This window comes from Pterocles gutturalis, unplaced genomic scaffold (genome assembly GCF_000699245.1).
Source record: "Pterocles gutturalis isolate BGI_N339 unplaced genomic scaffold, ASM69924v1 scaffold7801, whole genome shotgun sequence".
Classification (NCBI taxonomy): Eukaryota; Metazoa; Chordata; class Aves; order Pterocliformes; family Pteroclidae; genus Pterocles; species Pterocles gutturalis.
In genome coordinates, this window is record NW_010100285.1 from 10,312 (window position 1) to 20,594 (window position 10,283).

The following is a 10,283-nucleotide window of genomic DNA, read 5'->3' on the forward strand; positions in this document are numbered from 1 at the left end:
CCTCACCCTGCTGCTCACGCTGCTGGGGATGCCCCCAGGACACGGGGGGATTCTGGGCTGCCAGCGCACACTGCCGGCTCATGTTCAGCTTCTCATCACCCTGCACCCCCCAGTCCTTCTCCTCAGGGAAGACAAATCAGCTTTGACACAGCAAAACTGGGTGTCTGAGCATGGGGAACAAGCCAATCATCGCACAAAGCAAAAAAGAGCAAAGAAAGCCCCTTCCAAAAGTGCTCCAGACACCCAGCAAGAGATGTCCCCTGCAGATGGCCTTCCAGACTGACTTACCCATGCAGGGCGCGGATGACAGTTTTCTCCAGGGCATCATTGGTATACCTGCTGTCCAAATTGAAGAGATACTCTCCCTCCCAATGGCACGTCACCTTCAAGGACTCGCTGCAGATATTCACCGTGTGGGACTTGGCGAAGTTCTCCTTCAGCCTAGGGGGGAGCTGGCTGCTCCTGCGCCTTGTCGACATGGCCTCGAAGGGCCGCTGGTGGTGGGTGCTGTTCTGCTGGTGGCGGAAAGGCAAAACTTTCCCAACCAGGGGTCCCAAAAAAAATTCCCATTTCTGGAGGGTGCTGCTCGAGGGTAAGGTGCACCTCTGGGATACATGTGTTTCTTTGAGTGCTCAGGCATCAGTGAGGCGTACGAGTGCTCGATGGAGATGAAGGAATGCTTGTTCACATCAGCAGCTTCTTGAGTCTCTCTTGGAGGCAACGCGTGGGGTTTTGCAGGGCTGGGGCTCATGCTGTTCTTGCTGAAAATCCCAGGTTTATTCTCAGAGTCATTTAAGTCTATTTTTTCATCAGGAGGAAGCTTGTGGTTCGGCGACGCTTTGCTAGGAGAGGCGGCTCCCTTTGCAAACTTGTCTACCCTGTGGTACTCATGGTCGGAAGCAACACGCAAGGATTTCTGCTTGGGATGACTCTGCTGCTCCTTTTTAGAATCGCCGGAGGGGCTGCAGGACACAGGGATTGTCCCGCTGTCCCTGGGGATACACGAAGGAATACAAGAACCCAGCGCCAGATCAGCCAGCAAGTTCAAGGCGTGGGACTCGTAGTCGTTTGCTTTCAGATCGAAACCGAGATCAGCAACGCCGCCTGGGGAACTCTCACTCGTCTGGCTATCCGCTCCGTGGTGTTGGGAGGAAACTTCGCTCAGGAGGACAGAGAATGTCTCCTTCCGCTCTGCGTGAGAAAAATGAAGTCAGAGAATAAATGACGGTTCAAAGCAGGCTTTCAGTTTGGCAGGAACTGAATTTGCACACTTAAAAAAAAAAAAAAATAAACCACCTCCATGACCATGCTACAGAACCACCTCCATGGCTGCTCCAAAAGGATCCAGAGTTAGGATCTAAGCAACTTCAGGGAAAGGGTTTATTCTCAGAAATAAAAGGTACTGCATCCAGAGCGAACAAAATTTCCCTTGCCCTCTGGGCACAGGGTAGTTTGGCCACTTAAATACAACTTGCGACATTTTAAGTGTTTCCTTAATTCTTTTTCTTTTTCTTTAAATTTTCTTCTAGTTTGAGTATTTATAAACCCTGTGCTACGCTTTCAATAACCCACAGTTCAAAAAAAAAAACCTTTTAAAACTCAGAGAAAAACCACTCTGCTCTCATGCTTCCCACTGCAAACCTTCCCTAGAGCATAACCTGCCCCTGAGTCGGAGTTCAGAGCACACACAGAAACCTGGGGGCTCCCAAAGGCAGTCAGAGCACGGCAAATTAGGTGTTCATTTAGTTTTCGGCATTAAAAACGCCCCTCACCATGGCTCAAGGCCCACGTTCGTAAAACCAGTATGAAGTCACCAAACAAGGTTAATACCTTCTACTAAAAACCAGCACAAAAATCTCCCTTCAAGTAAAAACTCATTAAATTACATCTGTGCTGAAGTCCTATGTGTTACATTTCATTTCCTTGGGAACAGCATAGTAAAACATATAAATTGAGTTTTTCTTACTCCTAAATGCTCTGATTTTGCATTTTTGGCAGATCCTGGCATTCAGCAGGGGCCACCTGACACCCCGCCTGTGTGAGTGGCCAGATCTGCTCTGGGAATCCCTACGTGAGAGGGGACACGAGGGACAGTGCTTGATACACACACGCTGATGGAAAGTGCCACGTTTCAGGAACACGTGGCAATAAAAGCCCAAGAAGAAAGGATAAAATGAGCTGAGGTGGCTAAACCGGTCTTCAAAGCCTCCACCTCCCCCAGGAAGGGGAAAAAGAAAGACCAGAGACAGATCTGAAAAAGGACATCAAAGCACAAGTGTGAGAAAACACGACAAATTAACACAAAACCACTCTCCTGTTCCTTCATTTATTTTGGCACCGAAATACTGATTCTCAGTTTACCAGCAGCCTCCTGGCCAGCACCTGCAGACGCTACGCTCCGGGGCTGTCCACGCTGCCTCTGAAATTCGCTGCAGTCTGTCTGCGAAGGCTGCGGCAATTCAACTCTTTTTAAGACTGGATTTACAACGTAACGGACTAAAAAAATCCAGGCAGACGCTGGCTCCGAGCAGAGGCTGTAATGCTCTGACCGTGAACCGCCTCAACACAGTTGCAGAGCTCAGCAGCTAAAAATCAGACTTTTTAAAACCATCTGGTCACAATCTGAGCGTGGTGTTTGATGGTTCGGCTTTTAAAGGAAAGATTTCCACAGGGAACAGCGCTCTTACCGCTTTCTGCTTGCTTTTTGGCTTGAGGTTTCGACGGGCTGTTCGCCACACTTTTTAACATCTTATTTTTCACTGGCTTCGTGACGGTCTCAGCAACCTTTTTCACGGCTGGCTTCTTCAGTGTCTTTGGTCTCTTTGTTTCCAAGCCAGGATCGTCGGGAGCTGAGGTTTCCTCCTGAACAGGTTCAGACTGTGTTTTGTGCACAAATTCTGCAGACAGGACCTCCGCACCTGGGAGAAGGCAAAGGGAGGGTATTTGTTTTGGATTGAGAGATATTCAGATTAAAAAAGGAGTAATGGCAAAATATCCAGTTCAGGAATGTGGAAGGACTGCTCTAGAAGCGATTGGCAGCAGCAGCATAGTCTTCAATGACTTGATTTATGCATTTGATCTTACAAACAGGTTTGTTATCGATGCGAGTGATCAGTAAAGTTATTAAAAATTAAGAATCACTTCTTAAGCTCATTAAAAGCCTGCTCTCCTGACCTAGAATAGGTGTTCCCTGGGGATAAGTCGCTCTAACGCCTGCCTGGCATGCTTGCACCCTGAGGGTACTTATTTCTCTCTCCAAGAATCACCCAAGAACCTCTCCCAGATCTGTCAGTGATGTCACCCAGGCCTGAAGCAACGTGCATCACAACAGAGCTCAACTGGTGACAGGACAAGAGGAAACAGCCTCAGGTTGCACCAGGGAAGGTTTAGGCTGGATATTAGAAAAAATTTCTTGACGGAAAAAGTGCTCAGGCATTGGAACAGGCTGCCCAGGGCAGTGGTGGAGTCACCATCCCTGGAGGGGGTCAAGAAAGGTGTAGATGTGGTGCTTGGGGACATGGGTTAGTGGGTTGGGTGGGGTTGGGTTGATGGTTGGACTGGATGATCCTTGAGGTCTTTTCCAACCTTCATGATTCTAAGATACCAACTTTCAGCAGAGTCAGTTGGGTGGGATCAACCTCAAACTTCCAGCTTCCTCCAGGCCACAGCAAGAAAGTTGACCCTCAGGGAGTCACAATGTGAGCGTGGGAGGGTGGCTGGTTGTCCACACAGCCTGTAATGACCATGGCTTTGGCAACTGCTCCTTGCCTGAGCCACTGATGGCCTGGGAACAAGGGATGGAATCACCACGACCTGGCTGATTTCTCTGCACGCAGTCGCCCGTAAGTGAAGGAAGGGAACAGCATGGACCACAGCACCGGGCTTCAGGCACTGAAATCTCCCGTCATATTCCTGGGCTCCTTCCCAGGTTGAATGAGAGGCTGTGGAGGCATCGCCGCAGACCTATTAGGATGCTCTCAGGTGTCTGCTTGCTCTGGATGGTGAGGGAACACGGCTCCTAGTGAACCCTGAGCTGGATATCCCGAACAAGCAGGAAGAAATCAGTCCCATTGATATAGCACTTACCTCTTTTCCTTCTGTGTGGAAACTGCAAATTGGCTAACTTCAGCATAGGCTCGTTGGAACTGGCCGTGAGCCCTGGTTTTTTAGGTAAAGGCAACGTGATGTTGATTTTCTTCTTCTCTGTTGCTTTCCTGTTCCTGCCGCTGTCCTCCACGGGATGCATTTGCATCTTGAGGGGTGACCATTTCTTCCTGGCGTTGACCACAATGGCTCGGCTGGATCTCCTCCTGCTCTGCTGCACCCATAGCTTGCTGTCTGAGTTGACGTCTTTTGGGGACCCTTCACCACTTTTGTCCAGCCCCACAGTGGGCTTTGGGTTTTTACTTTTGATTTTTATTTCCGTTGCTGTTTTGGGAGGAATAGGGTCCGGTGGCAACGCTGAAGAGAAATCCACTTTACGACTGGCCTCTGAATCACAGCAAAGAGACTGAGCAGCACCAGTCAAACATCCCAAAGCAGCTGACATTTCCAGAGTATAGCTGCTGGGATCGGAGAGATAATGCTGCAGCTGGGAGAAGGACTGCTCCGAGTGTTTTTTGAAGGGATTAGCACATTCGTCCTTGGTTGGGGAGAGGAGAGAAGAAAGAGGAACTTCGCTGTTTTGGCCAGAGGTGGGCTGTGTGTTTTCATGAAGCTTTGTGTATTCCTGGAAGTGCTGTTTGATCCGTACGCTGGCATTGACTGTGTCCCCCCGTGAAGAACTGGTGGCTTTCTGTAAGGCATAGCGAAGTCCAGGCAAAACTGAGGCTATTTTTAATGAGGTGTCACTATCTTCCCTTTCGTCTTTCGGATTGTGCTTTCCAGCTGCGAAAGGAAAAGAATAGAATTTTACTCATATTTAAAAAGGATTAAATTCTGCAAATCACCTGACTGTTACATGCGAAGAGAGCATGAAAGTAGTGAAAAAGCCCCAGAAGCGAGCCTACAAAGAGCTAGACCCAGGGGTGATGTCCTGATTTGGTGGATGCTTGTAAGTGCTGAAGGTAAAAAAGGATTGAACGTAGTCAAAAGTGGATTAAATTAAGATGAAAGACTGCTGTTGTACCAGCTAGCCCCATTCTGCAGGAAATTACAGGGTAAATCCCACACATCGTGGTCTAAGTCCCTTCACTCAAGCAATTCTCACTAAATCCAACATTTAGGACAGTCAGAGCTCTCAAAACACATGGGGTTCGTTGGGTTTTTTAAAACCTGTTTAAATTTAGGGTTGCCCATGCGGAGTGTTTAGACCAGCACCATTTTCAGATCACTTGTGCGATTTACGTCCCTGGTTCAGATGCAACTTCCAGCAGCTCCATCTCTATCTGCTGTCAGCGTGGGCGGACACGCTTCACACGAAGACACCACATTAGAGCTCTGGAGTGGGATGGGGAACACAGACTTCCCCAAGCAGATCTGGGGACTGTGTAAAATAAATAACATGAACCCCTGGGTGATTTTCTAAAGCTGGAGGATTAATCCTACCAAAAACAGTTGGTGAAAAAAACGCCTTACCATGCACAGCACACAGTATCACAAAAGTTTAGCTCCCAATAGAGATCAAAATGAGTCCCAAGGCTCGAGGGTGCTCTCCCTCACAGATGTCACCGTGGAAGTAGGCTCTGCTGGGCACAGCAGTGCCCCCTCAGTGTCCAAAAATGCCTGGAGAGCCAGTGTGATGGGCAGAGCCTGCCGATGGAGCTCCCTTTCCGCACAAGCCAGACTTATGTGGCTTCATCTGCTGCAACCTAGCAGTCTGATGTCGGCTTGACCCATCCGCGTGTTAAAATCCAACTCCAAGGTTTCGTTTGGCTGCGGGGTCAGGCTGACAATCCCAGCACCCTTCTCCATCACATTTCTTCCCAGCAAGGCAACGGCATTTCTCTTCCCCTCCCAGATGCATGATTTTCTTCGCCTTCCACTGGCAATGCTGATCTTTGTTACCGGCAAGCCCAGTTGTCTTCACGAGCCAGCTCCCAGCTGCCTGCCTCCGCTGCTGGCTCAGGAATGCTGCGGCACGTCCGCACAGCGGGGTTTGTTACGCCTGCCCTACATTCCTCCCGACGGCTGTCTGGACAGGAAGGGAAAAGATTCAGAGGCGGCTTGTTTCGAAACAGGAAACTTTATTCATGCTTCACGTCTGAGCTGAGTGGCTTCAAATGTGTCCGTCCTTCACCTTCCTTTTCTCTTTGCATCGCCCCTGCATCCCTGTTGTCTTCGGTGACTGTCCCTTTTCAACCCCAAGCCCTGCACAGTTCTGTTTATCTTCATAGAAAGGAGAAATCCTAAAAGAAAAAGGGTTAATAATCCCAGCGAAAAGAGGTCTTGGACCCAGGGGACAGGCAGGGGTGGCTGGGGGAACGCCTCTCACGTAGGCAGAACGGGACAGCACGTGCAGGAGTCCTGCTGGCACCAGAGGGACAACATCTGGAAGCCATCAACGTTCAGATCACGACACGTAACAACACTGAGTGTTCACTCAATGTTATCCTCTCCTCCTGCCTCTTCGCTTTGCCACCAGCTGCTCTCTGGCTGCCCAGGCTTCACCTCCTCTTTAGAATCAACACCAGCCAACGGGAAACATCTGCTACAGCCCCAAACCTTCCTACAAACTGTCTGTTTGTGCCATCTTCGCTCTGGGATTTTCCTTATGCCTGGTGCCCTCTCCTGTCTCCACCACCTTCTTCCACAATAACCCTCTTCAAGATAAACACCTCCTTGCCCTGTTCTACTCTCCCCCAGCATACAGTGCTCGCACTTTCAGCCTTTCAGGAATAGATCCTTCTGCTCTGGAGGGTATTTTTCTGTCTGTTATGGGGCTGGTCAGTAAGATTTCAATATCTGGGTGGTCACTTCCCACCTCCAGTCTGCTCTCCAGGCATTCTTCCCCTTCACCTCACCCAGCTTCAGGCCCTTGCTTCAGGCATCACAGCAACAACCTGATCCCAGGTTTGACCTTGCGCTTGGGATCTTCAGTTTGCCTCAGGAGCCTGTCTCTCTCCTACACCTAGAAAAGAAACTAGAAAAGTCGCCACGCTAACACAGCCACCAGCAGCATGTCCTTAAAGTCCGGTCGACTGAATTCAGGCATCAGAGATATTCGCACCCCGCACTGCCAAGTTACCATCATGTCTTCACCCGACTGAAAAGCACACTTTGGGTATGGATCCTGAAGGAGAAACTTTATAGCTGCTTTAAACAGCAAAAAAAGCCAAAGCAATCCATGCTCGGACGTGCTGCAGGCTCCTGTTGGCTCTTCTGCCGATATTATCCTCTGGGGAGGGGAGAAGGGTATATCCCGTGCAGCTCTGTCGGCAATGCCAGCCATCACTCACGCAGGGGCAGACTGAAATACCAGTGCGTGCTGGTGTAAACAGTCTCTTGGCTTGTCGCTGGGATGACTCAAGAAAAAACAAGCCACAAGTTACGCAGAGCAAAAGGCCCCTGTTTATATGGGATCTGCAAGGACTAGAAGTATTTCTGGTGGAGCGGATGCAGTGAGAGGCGTGAGGATGAAGCTGCCCAGGGGAGGCAGAGCAGTAACTTGCTTTATGTCCACAAGAGGAAATTATAGTGTGAATATTTCCACATAGACAGTGCAGCATAAAGCCAACAGATACGGAGAAAATTCGAAGCAAATGCAAGAGATTGAAGCTCATTCTTATTCCAAGATCTGCAGGTTCTAACTGTGCAATCTTTATTTTCTTTTATTTAATGCCTCTGTGCTTGTTCTGCATAAAAACCAGCAAGTTTTGGGGCTGCAAACAGCCTGGATTCACCTCCCAGGTCCTGGAGTTGTGACTGATCTTGATGGCAGCAAAGCACTGTGGCTCTGCCCAACACCATCTCCCCGCCTCCCTCCCCTCACTGCTCACACACCCTGACCATTTGTCACAGCTCTGCCACCAGAATTTACATATCCCATAGCACAGAAGTCACAACACACCGCTGAACCTCCAAATCTTTGCTGCTCTTTAGGGGGCTATGCCCCCTTCTCAGCTCTCCTCCCCTTGCCCACACCAGCAGTGACCATTCATGGAGCCCATTTTACTCGTCAATTCAGCAAAAAAACAACTTATTTTTTAGGGCAGGATGTTTTCCTGCTGGTTTAGCAAATCACATCAGCTGTGTCCAGGGTCCAGCGAGTGCCACGTGTTGTTTTGCCCCCTGAGCACAGCTCCAGTGCACCTTTAGGGATGTAAACAGGAATCAGACTCCCACGTTAAGACAGTTCAGGGAGTGGATGCTGCTGAAAATTGACTGAGAGGGACAAAAAATAATTATTTGTGACTCCCATCAACGTCCTGCAAAGGGGCAAGGATGTGCAGTGAATGGGCGAGGCAGAGAACCTGGTTTAGCTCAGCTTAAAATGCAGCGGAGCTAGAGAGTTGGGACGTCTCTCTCCTCTTTCAACACCCTTTGTGCTAAAGCTGTAGGTGGTTCTGAGCAGAGAAATCAGCTCTTCAAGAGGAACGTGTCTGTGAGGAGCCTCTGGTGAGGATCCCACACCCAAAACACAGTGTTTGAAGCCAGCAAAGGGAACCTCCCTACCTCTCAGGCACACCGACCGGGATGAGGTGAACAGAAACAGGGCCAGGAGGCTGACGGGCTCCTTGGGGTCAAACCCTATGAAAGAAAGTGACAGGTTTTGTTTAAACTGAGGGTGCCCACCCCTCTGGCTCTAAAACAGAGCAGGATGTTTAAGGACAGAGATTGGTTTCTCTGTAGGCATGCCTTACCATCATCTCGTGCCAAGGCAAAGGACGTGAGGAGGATAAGGACTCCTTGATCTTGCAAATACTTGATGATTGCCTATAAGAAACACACACAAAGTTAGAGCGACCATTTCCTTTCCTCCTTAGCATGCTTGCTATCACTCAGCACGACTGTCAACAAGTCCTGACTGCCAGTGAACGTGCGCCAACGCCACCAGCTCATTCCCTGTTGAGGAGGACACTGTTTCACGTGACTTGGGTCACCTGAGACCTGTAACCGAAAGCATTCCATTTACGTTGTTATTCAGCTCTCAAATTCCTCCCACCTGTTCCTTAAAAAAATAAACACATCCAAAGTAATTAATGAACAAGGTTAATTGTTTTAGTCCCTTCAGTTCAAAAGCTCCTGGCCATCTCAGCCAGGAACTGCTTTCTGCAGCCCAAGGGGAAGGTTTTCCAAGCAGGGAAAGCAAAGGTGGACACCAACACCTGACAAAATACAACCAATGTTCCAGCCAGAAGCCTGACTGAAGTTCAGGCAATGCAGCTTGCTTATTAGCAGCATCAGTATCAATTAATATGTGAAAAAATAATTTGCTGAGTCTAGGAGCTGCCTGCAACTCTGTCTCAGAGCTGGAAGACCGCACATCTAAAAAGACACGTAATTATCAAAGCTCTTCTGGTGTTTGGGTGTTGCTTGATGCCTCATTGCAGAGCTTGGCTTGGACTGCTCTTCCCTCCATGGGGACACCCATTTGGATCTCTTTCTTCCGTGCAGACACATTTTTTCAGGAAATTTACAGGAACTGAATAACCCCAGGGCTTCTAACACTCTGTGAAACTTCACTGACCCCATTCAATACGTACAGACATAACAGAGGATTGGACTCGTGCCCACAGCCTCGTTTCTCCAGGACAGCAGAACAACTTTGGAAATACTGAACAATTTCAGTGCCATATTCGCTATTCAGAACAGTAGCTCCTTGCTTTGGTTGTCTCAAGCCAGCAGAGCAGAAGGGATAAGAGCCAGTATCTCTGCGGCATAAATCCACTCCATGAAATAGTTTTGGTTCTTCACCAACAGGATGATTTTCAGGCAAGTGAGGAGGAAAGTCAAGCCATGTCTTTCTTGCCACAAGAAGGACACCGAGGTGCTGGAGCAGGTCCAGAGAAGGGCAACGGAGCTGGGGAAGGGTCTGGAGCACAGGGCTGACGAGGAGCGGCTGAGGGAGCTGGGGGGGTTCAGTCTGGAGAAGAGGAGGCTGAGAGGAGACCTCGTCACTCTCTACAGCTGCCTGAAAGGAGGGTGCAGTGAGGGGGGTGCTGGGCTCTGCTCTAAAGGAACAAGTGATGGGACAAGAGGAAACGGCCTCAAGTTGCTCCAGGGGAGGTTTAGGCTGGAGATTAGAAAAAATTTCTTCACTGAAGAGTGATCAGGCATTGGAACAGGCTGCCCAGGGGAGTGGTGGAGTCACCATCCCTGTAGCGGTTCAAGAAATGTGTCGA

The 10,283-nt window shown here is 49.3% G+C and overlaps 1 protein-coding gene across 1 annotated transcript in view; it reads right to left on the reverse strand.

The window, feature by feature from the left end:
• Positions 1-10,283, reverse strand: part of FAM208B (family with sequence similarity 208, member B) — a gene marked incomplete at its 3' end in the record, with an annotated part of 23,873 nt that overhangs the window by 9,196 nt on the left and 4,394 nt on the right. The window contains exons 6-11 of the mRNA XM_010079192.1: positions 8,802-8,874; positions 8,479-8,688; positions 4,087-4,887; positions 2,688-2,918; positions 615-1,191; positions 289-582 (exon numbers count right to left, since the gene is read on the reverse strand). Of these exons, the coding sequence (XP_010077494.1) occupies positions 289-582; positions 615-1,191; positions 2,688-2,918; positions 4,087-4,887; positions 8,479-8,688; positions 8,802-8,874 (2,186 nt within the window). The remainder of the gene's footprint in view (positions 1-288; positions 583-614; positions 1,192-2,687; positions 2,919-4,086; positions 4,888-8,478; positions 8,689-8,801; positions 8,875-10,283) is intronic.